The sequence below is a fragment of the Octopus bimaculoides genome, chromosome 8 (genome assembly GCF_046866305.1).
Source record: "Octopus bimaculoides isolate indiv1 chromosome 8, ASM4686630v1, whole genome shotgun sequence".
Taxonomy (NCBI): domain Eukaryota; kingdom Metazoa; phylum Mollusca; class Cephalopoda; order Octopoda; family Octopodidae; genus Octopus; species Octopus bimaculoides.
This window is the reverse complement of record NC_142935.1, coordinates 86,603,060-86,625,795: the sequence shown is the minus strand read 5'-3', so window position 1 is coordinate 86,625,795 and position 22,736 is coordinate 86,603,060. Positions and strand designations below refer to the sequence as shown.

General features: G+C 35.7%; 1 protein-coding gene and 1 non-coding gene across 5 annotated transcripts in view; both read right to left on the bottom strand.

Annotated features, from left to right (window-relative positions):
* Positions 1-22,736, bottom strand: part of LOC106876586 (sulfotransferase 1B1) — a 36,999-nt gene that overhangs the window by 4,110 nt on the left and 10,153 nt on the right. For all 4 annotated transcript variants that reach the window (XM_014925194.3, XM_014925192.3, XM_014925193.3 and 1 more), the window contains 4 exons: positions 12,150-12,335; positions 7,626-7,949; positions 5,208-5,311; positions 3,203-3,365 (listed from right to left, as the gene is read on the bottom strand). In XM_014925194.3, coding sequence (XP_014780680.1) covers positions 3,203-3,365; positions 5,208-5,311; positions 7,626-7,949; positions 12,150-12,315 — 757 coding nt within the window. In that variant the 5' untranslated portion in view covers positions 12,316-12,335. The remainder of the gene's footprint in view (positions 1-3,202; positions 3,366-5,207; positions 5,312-7,625; positions 7,950-12,149; positions 12,336-22,736) is intronic.
* On the bottom strand, positions 2,878-2,950 carry Trnaa-agc (transfer RNA alanine (anticodon AGC)). Its single transcript has one exon. It is a non-coding gene; the product is annotated as a tRNA-Ala (tRNA).

Sequence of the window (22,736 nt, the reverse complement as noted above, 5' to 3'; positions counted from 1 at the left end):
GCCAACATTTGTTCTGTGTGTTCACCATCTGATCACAGCAGAAATTTTTCTTCTCTGAGAAAAAACAAAGCATGTTCGGTTGGAAGGGGATGCTTGAGTTTGTTCAAAAGCTTCATAGTACAGTCTTTCTTCTTGTCCTTGATGGCTTGGGATAAAAATTGGCCCGTTCTCATCTTGTTTGAGGAATACCGAATGTCTTAATGCACTACCTGCCTGATAAGTAATTCAGACACTTCCATGTCCCTGGCGATGGACCTGATTGACTTGGAAGGATTCTTGTTAATCATGGTCTTGATCTCACCAGCAAATTCAGAAGTTCTTTTCTCATCAGAACAATCAGAGTGAGTTCTCCGAGCTGCCGTACCTTCGTAATCACCATTAGACTCATCCAGCTCTTTCCAAATCCTTTGCACTGTCCTCAGATTGACACCCAAACACTCCAAAATGTTCGTATTGGAGCTTCTGGTGCAAATGCCAAGCAGTACAGCATGTCGTTTCCAAATTTCTGGTAGAGTAAATTTTGTCATGGTGCTTTTTTTTTTTCTCACAGAGGGTGCCCAACTGACCCTACCATACTGTGTAGTCAACAAAATCGAAAACAAACAACCCAAATGCGTGAAAATAAAATTATAAGGTGGCGACAATTTACCCCTTGCACCCTGTACATATATATATATATATATATATATATATATATATATATATGTATATGTACAGGGTGCAAGAGGTAAATTGTTGCCACCTTATATATATATATATATATATATATATATATATATATATATATATATATATATAGACACACACACACACATATATATACACCCCCCCCCCATATATATTTACTAATTTATAATTATATAATATAATTATATTGAAGGATGCAGATAAACCCCACTAACACACTAGAAAAAGTTGTCAAATGGCTCTAAAAACCACATCTACACTCCGTTAGCACAGGCTGTAAGTGGGCAGATGACAAAATGAATAAGATTTTTTTTTTAAATTGGTTAATTGTAGATCAATTTCTGGCTTAGTGTTAAAAAAATCCTTGCCTTCTTCATTACATTATGCCAAGAATATATATAAGCAAATATTTATGCATACTCATATGAACAACCTATATCCACACAACCGTATACATACATTTGCATGTATACACTAGTTAAAACTAATTTTTTTCATCTCAGCCATATGCTTTTACTATTGAAATAATATCGCAGCAAATGCAATTTGATCAGGAGCAAATAAATATTTTTTATATAAAATCAAGGATAAAATCACTTTAACAATTTTATCAAGTGGCCAGCGTGAAATAAGAAATCACAATGGTTACAATTTATACTAATTTATAATCATATAATATAATTATATTGAAGGGTGTGGATAAACCCCAGCAACACACTAGAAATAGATGCCAAATGGCTCTAAAAACCACATCTACACTCCGTTAGCATGGGTTGTAAGTGGACAGATGAAAAATGAATAGGATTAAAAAAAAAATTGGTTAATTGTAGATCAATTTCTGGCTTAGTGTTAAAAAAATGCTATTCATTTTTCATGTGCCCACTTCCAACCTGTGCTAATGGAATGTAGATGTGGTTTTTAGAGCCATTTGGAGTCTATTTCTAGCATGTTGGTGGGATTTATCTGCACTCTTCCATATAATTATATTATATAATTATAAATTAGTATAAATTGTAACCAGTATGGTTTTTTATTTCACACTGGCCAGGTGATAAAATCATTAAAGTGATTTTATCCTTAGTTTTGTATGTGGCTGTGTGGTAAGTAACTTGCTTACCAACCACTTAGTTCCAGGTTCAGTCCCACTGCGTAGCACCTTGGGTAAGTGTCTTGTACTTATAGTCCTGGGCCGACCAAAGCCTTGTGAGTGGGTTTTGTAGATGGAAACTGAAAGATGCCCGTTGTATATATATATATATATATATATATATATATATATATATATATAGGTATATGTTTGTGTGTCTGTGTTTGTCCCCCTAACATTGTTTGACAACTGATGCTGGTGTGTTTACATCTCTGTAACATAACGGTTTGGCAAAAAGAGACTGATACAATAAGTACTAGGCTTATAAAGAAAATAAATCTTGGGGGCGATTTGCACAACTAACGGCAATGCTCCAGCATGGCTACAGTCAAATGACAAGATACTGCAATAGCCTGGGCTTCAGAGGTTCACAGCTCTTCAATATCCTCCTGAAGGAGGTGTTTTCAAAATAAAGCTGGACCTCTTACTGTCAAGTGTCCCAGATAAACCAACTTCGTGGCAGGAGGTGCAGATGAGGGCAGCTGCATCAAACTCTTTCATGCACAAAATGTCAATTCCTAAAAAGCATTCATGGGGTAAAATTCTGTTGCAACACCAAATGGCGGTGCCCCAGCATAGTCACAGGTCGTGAGCTGAAACTAGATAGAATAAAAAAATAAATAAAATAAAACATATTCTTTTACTTGTTTCAGTCATTTGACTGCGGCCATGCTGGAGCACCGCCTTTAGTCGAGAAACTCAACCCCAGGACTTATTCTTTGTAAGCCTAGTACTTATTCTATCAGTCTCTTTTTGCCGAACCGCTAAGTTACGGGAACATAAACACACCACCATCGGTTGTCAAGCGTTGGTGGGGGGACAAACACAGACACACACACACACATATATATATATATACATATATACGACGGGCTTCTTTTCAGTTTCCGTCTACCAAATCCACTCACAAGGCTGTGGTCGGCCTGAGGCTATAGTAGTAGACACTTGCCCAAGGTGCCACGCAGTGGGACTGAACCCGGAACCATGTGGTTGGTAAGCAAGCTACTTACCACACAGCCACTCCTGCGCCTAAAATAACGAGCTGGAGAATCCGGGCATCGATCCCGGTACCTCTCGCATGCTAAGCGAGCGCTCTACCATCTGAGCTAATTCCCCTTAACATATATATATATATATATATATATATACACACACATACATACATACATATATATATATATATATATATATATATATATATATATATATATATATATATATATATATATATATATATATATATATTACATACACACACACTTGCTCATTATTATCAACAAGCAATATCATGAAAACGAATGACGTAATCTGGTTGAAATGGTGAAGGAAAGAATAAATGAAAGAAAGCATAAATGAAAGGATCCGTACCTTTACGATAAAGAGATTCTCCAGAAGTTCTAAGGGTGCAATCTGCTTGTTTTGCTACTCTCATTTTGGAAAACGAACATTTGTCAGCAATATCTTTAAAAAGTTGGTCATTTTTAGGAAGACCTAAAAACTCGGACACTTTAGCCACATTGCCGACTGGATCCTAAAGTAAGTATGAAAAAAGACACAAACTATTTCAACTGTGCAATATACAGAAAAATGCAAGAATAAATTTGATATAAATGCTTAACCCTTTTGGATTTAAACAGGCCATATCTGTTCAAATCACACCTATTTTATGTTGAAACTGGCCAGATCTGACCTCTCGCACCAACCCTATAATATTATTCAAAAAAATTAACTGTTATCCCATCAAAATCTCCATGCTACAAGATAATTCAAGGATTAATACAAGATAATTCATGAGTAATTTAAAACAGTATGAATAAATAAGTATTATAATTGACAGAGTAATCTGAATGCTTAAGGGTTAACCAGTTTAATATAGCAGTGAGACATATCATTATATAAGTGTTTAATGTAAAACTTTGTGGTTTTAGAAGACCTGTGTTGTATGGCTATCAACAAATCAGAAGAAGATTAAAAGTGTGAAAAACCTTCATGATATTGTCTGTTCCACAGCACAATTCCGAAGAGTCTAATTGCATACAAATATAGGAAGTAAGATTTATAGGTACTCCACCAATGCCAGACCTCAAGATGGAACCAGCAGAAAATTTATCAAAGGGTTCTGAGCTCACATGGAACAAATAGAAATGTTTTAATCAATTTCACATTGAATGTTTTTACCAGACATATCAAAGTGACTTGGGGAGAAAACGTGTAACAACAGTACAGTTTGAACCATGTCCCACTGGCTGGCTTACTAATAATTGAATCAGTTTTGTTGTTTGAATGGTTTGAGAATTGATACAAATATTGCACAAGGTTGAGTGAAAAAAAGGGGCAAAGATTTGCTATAGACGTGAAACAATAATATTACTTGGTTTCCAAGATAGGTAGAAGGCCCCAAATTTAAGGAGAAAGTTTAGCTGATTATATTAATTCTAGTATAAGATTAATACTTTATTTTACCAATCCTGGAAAGTCAAAATGCAAAATTGGCCTCAGTGAGACTGGATTCAATGGAGCCAAGTGGAAGTGTTCTGATGTTTCTAATAAAACTTTATTTGTCAATAAACTCTGCTGAGTTATCTTTATTTTTCATTTTACTTCTGAATTTTTCAAATTGTAAAAGTAATTTATGGACACCCTGTATGTATATGTGAAATTGTGTGTTGAAATAGATATCGTTATACCTTGGGTTGGTCATTTTTTTTTTTTTGCCAAATAAACACACGCACTATATACTTGTCCTTCACTTTAGCTTTATAATTGTTCTTATTTTAATGTCCTTTGTTTCAAATCTTTCATCACACATCCTGTGATCTCTTCAGTGACTCTCCATCTCATGTGTCTCCTCCTGTTCTGTTTAGTCCATTCTGTCTTTCTATGCATTTGCATATGTGAGTGTTTTGTATGTGTGTTTTGTGTGTGTATATAAGGGTTTGCTTACTGTACTGTTTGTACCCATGTCTTTTATGTAGTGAAGGACAAGTATAAAGTGCGTGTGTTCATTTGGTGAAAATAAAAATGACAATCCTGAAATATAAATATATGTATGTATTATTTTTTGGCATTGAAGAAATGGAAGGTTAGTCTTTGTTATAATGATTAAAGAGAATAAAATTAAGTTTATTTTTTAACCTTTTAGCATTCAGATTACTCTGTTACTCTGTCAAATGTAACAATTATTTATGCATATTGTTTCAAATTTAACCATGCATTATCTTGTGACTTTTAGACTTCAATGATGTGAGGGTTTACTTTTAGAATAGGTAGGAAAGACCAGACCTGGCTGCTTTGAACATAAAACAGGTAGAATATTTGTGCCAGTTTAAATGCAAAGGTTAATGAAACAGAAGAATGAGTCAAGATATTTCACCTTTTTAAGATCTTCATATTTAACTATCAATATGGGTAGATCAGGATGGTCTTTGATATCTTTCTCCCACTGCAGCATATATTGAAACCAGTTGCCATAATTCACTGAAACAATACAACATGGATTTTCAGTGAGTGTGACTGTATGTGTAGTTATTCATATACGTATGAGGATATACATGTATGTGTATATATTAAATTGTGTAGATATTAAGATGGATGTATATGTGTATGTATGTATATATTTTAAAAGAAAATAACACAAAATATGAGGTGGTATCAAAAAGTGCCTAGACTAGTTCTGTAGTATGCCAACAGATGGCAGCACACAGTTGTGTGCACAGTGAAATCTAGCAGTGACCTTCATGAGGCAGTGTGCTGAGTAATACCGCTGTGTTTACTTTGCAAGTTGTGAAATTTGTGTTTTTGTGATCACATATATGCTGTAGTCTGCAATTTTGTCATGGACAGGAATAAAGGGCCATTGTGAAATTTTGTGTTAAACTTGGGAAGTCTGCTACAGAGACATTGAACATGACAAGGCAATGGGTTTTACATAATGTTTAGAGTGGTATGGGACTTCGAAAACAGAACATCCTTGGAAGATGATGAGCAATCTGGAACACCTGCCATGAGCATCACCATCGGAAATGTGGTGAAAATTCATCAGCTTGTGCATGAGGATTGTTGGAGGACAATCAATGACATTACTGATGTTGTTGGTCTGTTCTATGAGTCCGTGCAGGCAATCCTAATATCTGGATTCTTCATGACAACAATACACTCTGTCACTAAGCTCCTCCTATCACTTCCACACCCACCCTATTCACCAGATTTAGTACCTATGGACTTTTATCGTTTCCCCAAGATGAAAATGCAGCTCAAAGGTCACTGCTTTAACACTGTTGTTGAGATCAAGAGCGAATTGTAGAAGATCCTTGATACACTTACGGAAAACAACTTCCAGGCCGGATTCCAAAAGTGGCAGGGACACTGGGACCAGTGTATTGCTGTACAAGGTGACTATTTTGAAGGAAATGATGTTAAAACTTAGGTAAATAAGTTATTTTTTATTAAACATAACTAGTCCAGGAACTTTTTGATACCACCTCATACAGTAAGTAAAAAATATATTATTAGTACCAGTCTAAGTTCTGGGATTGACAGTAACAACTAACCCCACCACTAAAAATATCAGGGTTTGTACTTAAATCTTCTTCCTCCTTCTCTTACCACCACCACTGCCACCGCCACCGCCACCACCACCATTGGTGATGAGCTGGCAGATTCATTAGAGCATAAAATAATGCTTTGCAGTGTTTCTTCTGGTTTTTTACAGTCTGAGTCCAAATCCCTTGGGGTCGACTTTGCTTTTCATCCTTCCAAAGTCTATAAAATAAAGTACCAGTCAAGTACTAGGGTTGATGGTATTGACTAGCCTCCTCTCCTTGAAACTGCTGGCCTTCTACCTATATCAGAAACCATTTAAGGCAGTGAGCTGGTAAGAATCATTAGTGCATTGGAATATATGCTTTGTGGTATTTGTTCTGACTCTACATTCTGAGTTCAAATCCAGTTAAGATGAACTTTTCTTTCATCCCTCTGAACAGATAAAATGAAGTACCAGTCAAGGTTTAGTGTTGATGGTATAGACTATTTTCTGTACGTCAAAATTACTGTCCTTGTTCCTAAATTAGAAATCATTATTATTAAACTCTTCATGCATGGAAGTGCCATCAACTGGGCCTATCTGAGTTGTGTACAGAGTAACAAAACTGATTTGCATTTAATCCAGTGTCTGAGCATTATTCACTTGTGGAGTCATGATGGACACCTACTGTCACATGTAGGATGGATCTAACTTTCAGCTGAGTCCATTGTGAGGATCTTTTATGGTGAGGTCTTCTTTTGACAGAGAAGGAAAGGCAGTGTTTATCTGACTTGTGGCTTTGACAAAAGAGGTTGTGTGATGGATCAGATTGAAAGGGCTGAAGACAGACACCTTCTTTGGCCAAACCCTCATCAACTTTTTCAAGTTTCTCTTGAAAAGGAAAATGAGAATAGAGAGAGTGGCACTAATTTCCAGCAAATTTGTTGGAAAGTGGATGATAGTGACAAGTATGGTCTGAATAAACGGACCTGCTACAATCATGTGCCTGTAGACAGAAGCACGACAATTGTGAGAGATGGATTAATTGCCACTGTGAATGGAACAATAAATTAGGTTTCCTGTCCCATTCTGTATTTTAAAGATATTAACTAATTAAGGAAATTATCCCAGTCATCATTAATGAAGAACAAATATATGAACAGGAATTGATGTAATGGTGACGGTGGTGAAGATGAGGAGGATGAATATTAACAAAATACAGCTTATCTTAGGAAACACAAAAATGACCAGGAAAAAGATTATACTTACAATTGCCTTCTAAAAACACTTCAAAGAATCCATTCCAGTCTCCATCATAGTGGTAGAATGAGTTCAGCTGGAATGTATGGTGGTAGGCAGAAACAGCAATATCACGTGGGTTTCGTGACATGAAAATCATTTTAGATTTTTTGGTAAATATCTCTTTTGGTAAATGATGCAAGAGCAGGTGATTGTTTAGAACTCTGGGTGATGGAAGTTTGTCTAGTTGGTCTTGACCTGAATATTCCAGCATTGCACTATCCTTTACAACTGAGATATATTCAGCAGAACCATTAAGTAACATTCCGCAGATTTCCCACATCCAGTGACAACCTATGTTTGAAAAATTGAAATCTCAAAAGTAGAATGAAAATACTAACTCATGCCACACTCGTATATTACCATAATAGCTACAAGAACCATGTGTAATTGTAAGAGGAAACACATACAAACATTTTCACATATTTACACACATACAGAAACTGTCAGCATATATATATATATATATATGTCCCCGTCACTTAGCGGTTCGGCAAAAAGAGACTGATAAAATAAGTACTAGGCTTACAAAGAATAAGTCCTGGGGTCGATTTGCTCGACTAAAGGCGGTGCTCCAGCATGGCCGCAGTCAAATGACTGAAACAAGTAAAAGAGTAAAAGAGAGTATATATATATATATATATATATATATATATATATATATATATATATATATATATATATATATATATATATATATATATATATACACACACACACACATATATATATACACATATACACACACACACACAGTTTCTGTATGTATATGTGTTTCTGTATCTGTATGTGTGTAAATATATATGTGTGTGTGTATAAGAAACAAGTTAAAAATAATGGCCATTACATATTTTTCCTTTGCTGGAGCAAATTTGGCTTTCAGCTGTTTCCAGTAGTTATTATAGGTACATTACTGGTAGGTTTACTCAATTGGTCTATTAATCAATTGAGGAACACTGAAAGACCAAAGAAAATTAATGCTACTTTCATCAGAGCCATTTCTGGTTATAACAGAAATGACCATTATTTTTAATTTGTTTCTTATATATCACTCTGTGTAAAAACCAATTTGTCTAGAACCCATCCACATATTTACAATATAGAATTGCGATGAACTATAACTTTGGACCCTGCCACAAGATTACCTGGAGTTCTTCACTAATTTAAATAATATTGTCAGCCTGGTGTGCCAACAGAAAACTTATGAAGTATTTTGCCCAGATTCATAACCCTTCACTATTAATTCTATATATATATATAAATAATTTCATTTGGGTATTAACCCTGGAGTTTACCCTATTAAGCTCAGCTACCAGACAAGACAATCATCTAGAGAGTGTTTGTTTTTATCAAACACCTGTCTGAAAATCAACAAATATCTGTAGAAATTTTACAATTACAAACAAGAAGAATGGAATGAGCAAGCCTTTTTAATACATTCATTTACAATTGTTTCATCTGAACTTGATCTCATAAATCTTGCTATATTATGCAATAATATATACAACTCTTGATTACTCTGCAAGTGGTATTGAATGGCACATGCTAAATCAGACTGATCATAATTACATATAAAGGCACATGACTTATATGCATTCCTGATGAGTCTGATTTGGTCATCATTTCAATTGCACCTGATGAATCAATAGTTGCAAATATTATTGCATAATATAGTAAGATTGATGAGATCAAATTCAGATGAAACAATTGCAAATGAATGTATTAAAAAGACTTACTGCACTCTTCTTGTTTATAATTATACTGCTATCCTTATGAACAGCAAAATTTGTTTGTTTATTTGTTTGTACATTGACTGCAGAAAACACTGAATAAAATTAATAAATGGAAGTGGAGAGACAAGTTACTGAAGAGATTGCAAGAGTGCAATGAAATAATTTAACAAAAAACTATATAAATTAATAAAGGACTGAACCAGTGCGTGTGTTTATTACCGGCATAATGCCTCTCCCAAGGTTTAATTGTATTTCTTTCAACACACGTATCCACATCAAGAATCTTGCACACGAAATACACATACGAAAATTGATAATATTTTTGGTTTTTCATGTCATTTCAATTAATTTGATCATTCTGCAGATAACCGTGCATCTATTTTTCAAAAACGGAATGGTGGAGGCCACGTTGGTGGTGTATTGGCTCCTATTTCTAGGAATCTACATACTATCTATTTCACCATAAGGTTTTGTTTACAGATAGGGTATGCTTACACAAGAGTGCTCCAACAAATTTGTTTCTTCATAACTTTCGGGAAAATGGATATCTTTAAATAAAATTTTCTACAAATATGCTTCTAATGGTGTAGATTCCAACTATATCAGAACTTGCCGTGAAATCCTTTTCTCACTCTGATCAAAGCTGAATTGTTTGAGAATAGGAATATGTATATACTAGGACCACGACTACAGAGACATCTCCACTACAACTATCAAGATTACCACCACCAATACTAACAATAATCCTTTTTCAGAAAACAGGAGAATTAAAAAAATGATATATATATGTGTGTGTGCGTGTGTATATATATTATTTTGGGTAATCTTCAAGTTTAGGGGGATAAAAAAAAAAATTTTCAAGGGAAATAACTGAATGACTTACCAGTATTATCCGTTTTCTTCTAGCTGTTTATAAATAAATCACACCCTAACCCTAATCCTAACCCTAACGTCAATCAAATCATGTGTGTGATTTATTTCTCAACAGAGATGTATGGAGAATACTGGTAAGACGTTCAGTTACTTCCCTTGAATATTTTTATTTATTTTTTTTATCGCCCTAAACTTGAAGATTACCTTATTTTGCTTGTTTAGAAGAGGAGAAAGAAGGAGGAGTGAGTAGACATGCTTTCTTCTACTGTCTACTCTCTCCTTCTCCCCCCCATTCCTTCGTCCTTTCTCCTCTTCTAAACAAGCAAAACAACATACACACACATACATACACATCATTTAAAAAAATTCTAATGTATATATTCACAAACATGTTAATGTGTATATAAAGAGAGAAGAGGAGAGAAAAAGAGATACTTTTGAAAACAATGACTCAATCAAGAATGACCAAAAATATTTCCCCACCCTATCCCCTCCAATTTCTCTTCTCTTCAAATGCCAATCCCACTATTGAATTCTGTGATTAGGCTAAAACTACTATATTATCTACTACCTCATCCAATTTTTCCCTTCTCTCACTTCCCTATACTTTTTATTTATTTATTTATATTTATTTTTCTTTCTCTTCTTTCTTCCCTTCTTCTATTACTTATTTCTCCCCTCATTTATATACCCCTTACATACTGTGCCCTCCACACACTGATTGAATCTTTGCTTCAACATGTACCTTCTTGTGACAATGTAGTCCTTAATCTAATCACAATATCCTTGGCCTGAAGAGTAGCTGGTGGTATACACCTCACTTGGATTTTCCTGCTTTCGAGGTTCCACTTGCTATGAAACATATGTAGCCCAGATTTCTCATACTCCATTCTGTAACTCTTGTATTCTTTTTTTGCATGCTTGGCAACCCTGGTTGCCTACCGAGGAATATAGAAAGAACTTTTTTTCAGCTCATCGTTCTTTGAGAAAAGACAAAAAAGTCCGCAATCTTAATAAACCACTATTGTTCCTGAAAGTTGTTTTTTTATATTCAATACAGATTCCTTGAAGCTAACTTTCTTCCTACATCTCAATCCCTGGATCTTACATTTACATATATATATATATATATATATATATATATTTAGCATTTAGTCATAAGGTACACATGTGAAATTTTATTAAAATTCAGCACTTATTCTATTGGTCTCTTTTGCCAAACCATTAAGTTACAGGAATGTAAACAAACCAATACTGGTTGTCATGCAGTAGTGAGAGGGACTAACACACACACAAACACATACTAGGCGTAAGTAATGTGTTTTTAAGCAATTAGTAAGACGTCATACCATAGATAGTTTACAAGCTAATTAAAAAGTGTCCTTGCAATCAACCGATCAGCACAGAGTCAATGACCAAAAGTTAATGTGTACAAATGCTGTTTGTGGATATGCTCTATCTGATAGACCAAGATTTAATGGGCTGCATTTTTGGCTTTGCATTCTGGATGAATTTCACAAGGGGATATCAATGCAAACGTGTTCAAGGGAAAACATGTGTGCTTCATGACACTGAATATTTCATCTATCTGCATCTGCATTTAGATTAGATATAAAAATTAAATTTACCACAAAATAAGCTTCAGTAAAAGAGTTAATGAAGTTAATGAAGATAAAGTGCATTTAGATTCAGGAAAGGTTTGTTATTTGTTGAAAAGGAAACCATGTAGCACAAAGTCAGTCCCAATGGGAATGGAGTTTTGAAAGAAGTATTATAAAAAAATGTTTAAGAAGTGATCTGAGAGCTGAGATAATAGCAGACAAAAGAGAACTAAGAGATAAGCATACGCATGACTGGGGAATGATGGTAGTGATAAAAGAATACATACCAGCTTTAAAATAGCCTAGAAGAAAAACATCATCATCTCTTACTGGCATATCTGGAAGTCTGTCCATATTTTCTTGAATATTTGGAAATGACGGCAGCAAAAATCCATTGTAATCATAGCTGAGTATTTGACATCCGGCAGGATCTTTATGGTAAACTTCAGGCATGTTGTAACTCTATGGAATCTCTGTGAAAATACAATATTTCATATATGAGTCAAATATATGTATGTGTGCGTACATGTGTATACATACACATATACATATGTATGTACACACATATGTGTGTGTGTGTGTGTGTGTATGTATATTCTTCTTAGGTTCGTTGGTGCCTTTGAGTGGCACATCGGGCAGTCAGTGATCCCCAATTATCTCCATCTCTGGTCAATTGGTATGCTCTTCTCAGGTGATGTTCAGTCTGCATAGGTCTTCTTTGAAGGTACTATGCCATGTCTTTTTTGGCCAGCCTCTTTTTCTCTCACCTTCCAGTGGCATCTAGTCCATGGCTGTTTTAGCAAACCTTTCCTCTAGCAGTCTTAGTATGTGTCCAGCCATTTTCATTCGAATTTCAGTTGCAGTTGCATGCAGGGGCCTTGTCCTTGGTGCTTGGAGAATGGCTTCATTTGTCACTGTATTGATAAGTGATTCTTAGGATCTTTCTGGGGCACTGCTGATGAAATACATTGAGCTGATGGGTGATTTTTGCTGTCATCTTCCAGGTCTCAGTTGCATAGATCACTATTGGCAGTATTGCTGTTTTGTACAGATGAATCTTCAGCTCTATACTTATGTTTTGCTACACCAAAGTGTTGTTAGCCTTCTAAAAACTGCCACTGTCTTGCCAGTTTTCAGCTGTCTGTGCTTTGCTGTTGCTTGTCACTATGCTTCCTAGATATGTGAAGCTTGTAACTTCTTCAACTGGTTCTTGTCTAACTTTCACTTGTACACTTCCTACTTGTTTCTCAACTTGCTTTACCTTCATTTTTTGACCGCTGTTTCTCAACCCATGGATGACATTGCCCTACTGGCAGAAAATTGCCCAACATTACAAGAAATGACAACAAAAATGGAAAGGGAAGCAGCAAAACTGGGTTGATAATCAGCATACACACACACACAAGGAGTAAGTAATGTTTTATTTTCACACCAAAGATGGTTTACAAGCTAATTAAAAAGTGTCCTTGCAATCAACTAATCAGCACAGAATCAATGACCAAAGGTTAATGTGTACAAATGATGTTTGTGGATATGCTCTCTCTGATAGACCAAGATTTAATGAGCTGCATATTTGGCATTGCACAATGAATTGTATGATGTAAAAAAGAAAAGGAAAAAATGTTTCATAGGCTTATTAAATGAACCTTACTTGTCAGTCTTCTTATGTTGGAAAGGAAATCCTATGCATTATTGACATGATCATTTGATTGCTTTGAGGAGTACCTTTTTCAATATTTATGCTAAATAAGCATTTATTTTTACATTCAAATGTTTTTTTTTCTTTACAGATTACTTTATACCATAATGTTTACATCTGTATTAACTTCACCCTTTGAAAAATAGTTTAGATCAGACCCATATCAGATACTGCATGGTGCATGCATCAAAAAAGGCCCCATTGGCAACGGAAGTGAAAAGAAATATTTGTCCTGTCTATGGAAATGGCTTAAGTGTCTAGACATGCGAACAAGGGTTTGGCCAGTTTCATCAGGAAATTATTTTCTTGTAGACTCTTTTCAATCTGGAAGACTAAGTTCTGTTAATATTGAACTTCTGAAAACTGTAGCCGAAGGAAATCCAAACAATGTGCATGAGAATTAGCAAAACAGATTAATTCAAGTTACACTTTGGTCATAAAGTATCTTCATAAACTAGGAAAATTGTCTGAACTTGGGTGAGTGGATCCCTCATCATCTTACTGCTTCTCAGCTAAAAAAAAGAGTTGTTTCTGCTTGTCAATGAAGAACAGGCTTGCTACCAAACCTTTCTTGGGAAGAATCATCACAAATGATGAAAAATGGGCTCTCTATAATCATATCCAATGAAAATGACAATCATTAGCATCCAATAAATTGTACACACAATCAAATCTTTACCAATCCAGTTAACTTGACTATGTGAAAACGAGATCTGCATTGATTTATTTCTAGTATTAGTATATGAATGCTCATCAGGTTTGTGGGTACTGTCATTAGGTATATAATTAATTTTGTACTGATAGTCACTACTATTGAGGGCCTCATAATACCAGGCATATCATTAAACATTTTCTTATTAGCTGATAATCTAGATACCCTTGTCATCAGTAGTAATTATCTACTTGTAACTGGATGATACTGATGATGTTCAAGGAAGTAAACTCTGGATTAGTAATACCACCACTGCTGCTAGACATTTTATGCTTGTTACTGATATGCTTATGTACTTTTTAACCTTACACAATTTTACAAGATGCTGTCTCAAGATGAATACTGCAATTATGAGGCTTTCTACAGTATATCTGCATTAAGTAAGATTTACAGAATGCTATTTTGAACTAATACTGCTTCAGTCACTAATAATGAATCTCTCTCTTCCTCTGTGTATAGTAAAGGCACATGGTTTAGAGGTTAAGGCAATGGGATCATGATCGTGAGTTCGATACTCAGCAGTGTGTCGTGCCTTTGAGCAAGACTCCTTACTTCATATTACTCCAGTCTACTCAGCTGGCTAAAATATGAGCAGTATCTGCATTTCAAAAGGTCAGCTTTGTCACATCCTGAATCTCTTTCAGAACTATATTAAAGGTATGTGTGTCTGTAGAGTGCTCAGCTGCTTCTGTATTAATTTTACAAGTAGGCTGTGCCATTGATTGGATCAACTGGAACTACCATTGTTATAACTGACAGAATGCAATTAAAAAAAAAATCTGTAAATAACTACGTACATGCTCGTATGTATGCATAGATTTGTGCATTATATATGTGTGTATTTACAGACACGTGTGCATGTACATATATGTGTATCTAGGACTGAGTAATTTATATGTATTTGTGTGTCTATATGAGTGCAACTACATACTTAACCACTTTCCTCAATGGAGAAACAGTTCATGTTGAGGTTCTGACAATGTTATATACTGTCGCACTGGCACTCAATTCTGGGTACAAAGTTCATTAGCTGTAATAAAATTATGTGTTTAAGTGACTACTATTTTTATCATTCATTTATTAATATTACTCTCTGTACTTACGTTCTTTTTCATACATCAGTACAAAGTTGAGGATGAATTAATTCCAATAACCTCGTCTCACACACACACATTTTTAAATGTTCCATAAAACAATTAGCATTTACAAAGAATCTTTCTTTCAAGGGTTATAACTGCTGCCTCTACAACTTTTCCCTGTTCTAATCTTATATATAAATGGCAATTTCTTTCTGTTTGCCTAAACCAGCAAAGCAATATTCACAAAACTTTGCATACATGTTGCACTAACATCCAGTTCAATAATAGGCTAATTGGATTTCAATAAACAGGGAGCTGGGCGAATTATATGATAAAATGAGAAGGGTGCAAAAAGCATTAGTCAGAGGGAAACCCAGTAGCAGAGTGAGGGTGAGTTATATCAGGGACGGTGAGAACAGCATTATGTAAGTGACAAAGGGGTGATAATGTTAATACAGCTGTCATATACACGCAATGCTGCATACATACCTTCGTAAATACATAGATACAGCATACACACACAAAGGTGAGTATGAGGAATATGTAGCTTTAAGGAGAGAGGGGTTAGGTGGTTTTTCTTATGTCCATCGCAAAGAAACACTCACACACAGACACACATACATATACATACATACATGTCTACTATACACCATTTTAAACTTGTGATTACCTGTGTACGTTTGTAAATGTGTGTGTGTGAGTGTGTGTCATGTCCTACAACTGTTTGTCTCCCTCCTTTTGTAGGATCTTCTCTGTTGCTGTCACATATTGTGAGATTTTAAAATTACATCAAAATTTTCAAATTTGGTAATTTGAAATAATTTTCCACATTAAATCCGATTTTGCAATTTATTTGTTCCAGAAAAATGATACTGAGGTTTAAAGTTTAATCAATTTTACCTAATCAGAAAACAGGATTTGGAAGCTAGCATTTTCTACATGATTTTCACAAAATGAAAGCAAAATCATTAGGAGGAATTTTTATTAAACAAATGAAAGCAAAGCATTATGATGACCAAAGTTATAAGGACTACTGAAGTTTTAATGAATAAAGTCATGTGAAACAGTTGAACAGACATGTAAATAATTTTAACAGGAAAAAAATCCTTAAAGAAGATTTTTAGCGAAAAATTGCACAAATCTGTCCTGATCAAGAGGCCTAACTGTTGGGGAGGGCATGGTCTGACATGGAATAAACAAAAATTTATATAAGACATTCTATTGTAAAAACTGCCTGGCAATGATGGGCTATTCAGCTAGTATTTATATAAACTTTTTCCATGTACTAATATTTATATAAACTTTTATAGAAGACCAGATGTGTCTTTCCTTTGGGTTTTGCACTAATTTCAATTATATGATAGGTAAGGTGTCTGGAACTGTTGACTTATTCATTACTTGATGCAGATTTGGTGTATTGCTCGACTAGCATGCTTTGTGCTATGAAGAAAACACTGTGTATAGGGGTGTATATAGTAGCACTATAATGTCATATAACATTGCGAAAATTGTTTATATTCACTCAACATTCACAAGGGATCTTTCTGTGTGATTGTAGTAAATTACAACTTTGGTATGTCCTAACATAGATGTGTTTGTGATGTGTAAATAAAATTTGACAGAACCTGAGGTTTAATAAGGGAGAAAGTGTTAAGGGAGAAGAGAAAGTGTTACGAAATCATGAAATAGTAATCCTGATACATCTGAACTGGGATAAGCTGTACTGAGATGTGTGTAGAGTATTTTAAAAAATAACTCAGTAAGGTTTGATGTTTAGGGACTTGTTACAGATATTGATAAATCTCTCATCTCCTGTAGGACATGCAATATTGGTATGTTGGTGCCACAGGAGTGGATGTTGGTGAATATTTCAAATACCAGTTGTTGATAGAACACAAACTCTCTTATTTTTCATTGATGAATACATTGATGCTAGTTGAGTTGCATATTGTGACACATAGAGGGAGCAGAGCAATGTGGACCTTGTGTATGTAGGTAGTAAAGTAATGTGGACCTTGTGTGAGCAAGGAGTAGAGCAATGTAAACCTTGTATAAGGATAGAATAGAGAAATGTGGATTGTGTGTAAGGAGACAGTAGGGCAATGTGGACCATGTGTAAGGAGTAACTTAAAATAATTCATGCTGTGCAGAAGGAAGGTTTGGTGCTTTTCTTTGCAGAATTTATGCAGCCTTAGCAGTTTCAGGATCTCACTTCTTATCAGTTTTCATACTGTAGTAACAGTTTTTGGGAGTGTTATAGTCTCTTTTTTCTTTTAGCTTATATTACAAAAAATTGAGAGTGAATTGGTCTTTACAGTGATGAAATCATCTCTTTTCACAGGTAAAGTTTCACCTGATTAAAATGATAAATTTATAAATAAAAATTAGATTTAAAGGAATTCATTTTTAATTTTGGCCCAAGACTATACAATTCAATTAAATTCATGACTAGTTAGTGAAAACCATATTACTTGTAAGGGTATTTACAAAAAAACAAGACAAAACTTTATTCATTTTGAATAGTATTTTCATAAATTTAAGTTGAATTCATGCTCATTCTATTACCCTAATTACAAAGTTACTATAGACTATTGTAAAGCACTGTAAATAAGTGCTGCAAACTATTCTAAAATAAAAAAATATTTCAATATATACCTGTGACAGCTGAGGACATGTGTAGGCTTGAAAGAAATGAAGCCAGTATGCTTCACAGGATGTGCAATGTCAGTGTGCATGTACAACAGAAAGTAAGCATCTTGAGAGAAAAGTTGTGCGCAAGAGGCATCAGATGTGGTATGCAAGAGAGATGACTGCACTAGTATGGTCATGTGATGCATATGGATGAGTACAGCTGAGTAAAGAAGTGCTGAACCCTAACTGTGGAGGGAACCTGTGGTTAAAGGTAGACCCAGGAAGATATGGGACAAGGTGGTGAAGCATGATCTTTGAAGTGTGGGTCTCAAGGAGGCAATGGCTAGTGACCAAGACCTTTGGTGATATGCTGTGCTTGAGAAGACCCATCAAGCCTAGTGAAATCATAGTCATGGCCAATACTAGTGTCACATAACTGGCACCTGTGCCAGTAGCATATAAAAAGCACCTTTTGAGTGTTGGGCCTCATGGAGACAATAACAAATGACCGAGACCTTTGGCATTGAGAAGAAGGCCCATCAAGCAAAGTAAAATCACAGATACTGGTGTCACACAAATGGCACCTGTACCGGTGGCACATAAAAGCATCCATTACACTCTTGGAGTGGTTGGAGTTAGGAAGGCATGGTTTCTATGGCATCCAGCCATAGAAACCATGCCAAATCAGACTGGAGTTTGGTGCAGCCTTCTAGCCCTGGTCAAATCATCCAACCCATCCCACACGGACAACGGACATTAAATGATGATGAGCTTGATAATACTAAAACTCAAGGGATGTTTGTGTGTAACTGAAATATCTCAGAAATAGTATATTTTATCTTAATTTTTTTTTGTATATTTATTTATTTTCATACTTACTTTCGGCAGTGCAGTACAAATTTTTGTGACATTTGGACCTCTATTTAAATGATTAAACACAATTTTTGCTATTTCTTGTCAAAAAAAAAAAAAAAAAAAAAAATATGGCTTCCATGACATCAACACACATACAGAATACACACACATATAATGAATGTCATGATGTGTCAATCAACACAAACACACGTCCACTATCTGTGACATATACACACATAGTCTTCGTGCTAAGAAAAAAAACAAAAAAACGTCGACTTTGAGACGTACACAATATTTTAATCATTTAAAAGTATTTTTAACTGAATGTGATTTCATCATCCGGAGTTCATTAATTTCCATAAATTTTTTTTATTTATTTACTTTTGTTTTAAAGTGAAAGAGAGGAGAAAGTGAAAGATGTATGTATGTGTATATGAAATGGACATGTGTGTGAAAGAGAGAGAGAGAGAGAGAGAAAGAGGAAGAGAGAGAGAGTGAGTGAAAGGGTGTGTTGTCATGTATATGTACGTACATCAATACATATGCGTACATCTTTTTTGTATGTATGTGTGCATGTGTGTGTATGTGAGAGAGAGAGTGAGTGTGTTCTCATGTATGTGTAAGTGGTACACTCTTTCTCTCTCTCCCTCTCTCTCTCTCACACACACACACATAGTCCATATATGCTCATACATCTTTCACTTTAAAACAAAAGTAACAAGTGATTTTCAGGACAAAAATTGTTAAAAAAAAAGCTTCTACTCATGTAAATTTAATACTATTGTTTGGATAGTTCCAATGAAATAAGTCCAGAAGTTGGGTTAAGTATATATATATATATATATATATATATATATATATATATATATATATATTGAAAAGAAAGTTGTCAGAATTTTGGAAAAAACTTCTTTCATTTATTTTAAACTTTCATTTCCATATTAATGCTTTCGTTTGTCTTTCGAACTTGTCAAATATAATTCTGTGAAAATACAGAATCTTGCTTATTTATATAAAACATGTTTTTTGGGGATTTTGTTTATAAGAGAACATTGTTTTTTTTTTTTTTTGGGGGGTGAGGCTTTGGAAACAATGGAAGATGGATAAGCAGATAAACAGACAGATAGATAGATAGACAGATAGATTGATAATCAGACAGATAGAAAGATGGGTAGGGTAAAAGAGAGAGAGAAGGGCTATTTATCACTTTCATTGTATTGAAATGGTCTTTTTAAGGATTGTCAAAAATAAATAAACAAATAAATATAGTTAAAAACCTGTTTACTACTTACACCATTATTTTGAGATGGTTTCTAGGGATGGTAAGAAAAGGAAGATTTTCAGCGCAGATCATAATTACCTTATTTTTTCATTTTGTTATTCTATCTATTTCATTATCTATGTAAACACAGTTTTGTCTTCCACACTGTATGTTTAGAGGAAAGAAAAAAACTTAAGATCCCTTAGCTCGATCCAACTCACCCTCTTTCTCCCTCTCTTTCACACCCATTTATTATTGTCATTTATTCATTCATTTATATAATTTTGTCACAATTTGGCTGACCGAAAACTCTTGGCTCGAGTTAAGAATTCAGATGCTCAATTTTATCTCACACTGGCAGCCTGAGTTTTTGCTATTTTGCAGTGTGCACGCCCTTCCCACCCCACCATCTGTACTGGAAGTCTCTATCCTCTGACCTCTATCAGATGTCTCTCTCATGAACACCTCCAAAGGTTTCATGTTCCCCCATCCCTACTTAGGGTTTATCTCCTATGTAGTGTAGTGATTATGTAGCACATAGAGAATGATGGTATAGTGTATGCAGGCATGTTTATGAGTTCTGCCAAATGCGAGCTTTCTTTTCAGGTACATGATGCTGCTGTCCCCCATCCCAGGGTCTTGCGGGGCCCACACCTCCCACACCCTCAGGGTTGGCACACTGAAAGGTAGGTCTCGTGAGATTGTTGAGATGCTTGAACAGAGAAGTGCAGATTTGTGCTGCATCCATGAAGTAAGGTGGAGAGGAAGTTCTGCTAGGTTTCTCACAGGCAAAGAACATAGGTATAAGATTTTCTGGGCAGGAAACACTGATGGGGTCAGGGGTGTGGGTATACTTCTTGCAGAGAAATGGGTTGATAAGGTAATCAAGGTAGTCAGAGTCTGTGATAGAATACTTAAGATTAGATTAGTGCTGCAACATGGATTAGCAACCATTATCTCGGCCCATGCCCCTCAGCTGGGACTATCTAATGAACAGAAAGACTGAGTTTATGACACTCTCTTGCAGACTACCTTGTCGACAAATGACAGGGACCTTTTCTTTGTGGCTGGTGACTTCAATGGGCATGTTGGACAACATGCTGAGGGATTCCATGACGCACATGGAGGCTATGGTTTTGGTTCCTGCAATGAGGGGGGAACCAGGCTGCTGGAGATCATTCGCGATGCAAATGATCTTATGGTTTGTAATACTAACTTCAGGAAACCTGCCAGTCACCTATTCACCTACCGATCTGGTGGACACACTAGTCAAACTGATTACATCCTCGCCAGGAAATGGGAAAGATGGCTACTTACAAATGCCAAAACCTTCCCATGTGAAGAACGCACCTCACAACATAGATTAGTAGTTAGCGTCTTCAGGATCAGGGCTAAATGGATGCCCAGAAGACGGGCAGCATGAAGAAGAAGGGTCTGGAAGCTTAAGGATCCTGCAAATGGACAGAGATTTAGAGATGTATTACTTGAAGCTTTTGACAAAATAGAAGGGGGGTATAGCATCACATGATGTGGAAGAAAACTGGAGGTTTCTACAGGACAACCTGTTGAGGGCTACTGACCAGATCTGTAAATGGTGCAAAGTCCCCTCTCGATACAAAGTAACGTGGTGGTAGAACAATGTAGTTGACAGGGCCATTAGGGAAAAGAAACAGGCATAGAAGGACTGGAAGAATGGTGGTAGCTGGGAATTGTATCAGATTGCCAGAAGGGAAACTAGGAGACAGGTTTACTTAGCCAGAGGGGAAGCAGATAAGAAAAAATTTGCCAATGTTCTGTGTCATGAGGACCAAAGACTTGAAGGGTTTTGTATTGCAAGACAGTGTGTGAGAGAGAATCATGATGTCACAGATGAAAAATATGTCCGCATAGATGATGGCTCACTTGCATTTAATGAGGCTGCAAGGAGAGAGACTTGGAGACATCACTATGAAAGGTTGCTAAATGAAGAGAATGAATGAGAGAAAGAGAGTCTGCCGAATGTCGACCCAACAGAGGGACCAGCTATCCGAATTGACAGTACCTTGACAAATAAAGTAATTAGGGGTATGAAGACAGGGAAAGCCCCCAGCCCATCAGGAAAAACCGCAGAGATGCTTGAAATATTTGGCTGTGTCAACTATAGTCTAGTCAACTGTATAGTCAATCAGGTGATACATGAAGGAGTCATACCCAATGACTGGTGTAACAGCACCATAGTCAGCTGCTACAAAGGTAAAGATGATGCCTTAGATACAAATAATTACAGAGGAATCAAATTGTTGGATCAGGTGATGAAAGTTGCAGAGAGAGTCATAGCCCAATTAATCAGGAAGAGAGTTAGTCTAGATGAGATGCAGTTTGGGTTTGTGCCAGGTAGAAGCACCACTGATGCTATATTTCTGGTAAGACAATTGCAGGAGAAATACCTAGCCAAAGATAAACCTCTGTACTTGGGTTTTGTTGATTTGGAGAAAGCTTTTGACAGAGTCCCCTGATCCCTTATCTGGTGGTCAGTGTGGAAACTAGGGATAAATGAGTGGTTAGTGAGAGCTGTACAAACCATGTACAGGGACGCTGTCAGTAAGGTGAGGGTTGGCAACGAGTACAGTGAAGAATTTCAAGGATCAGTCCTCCAGG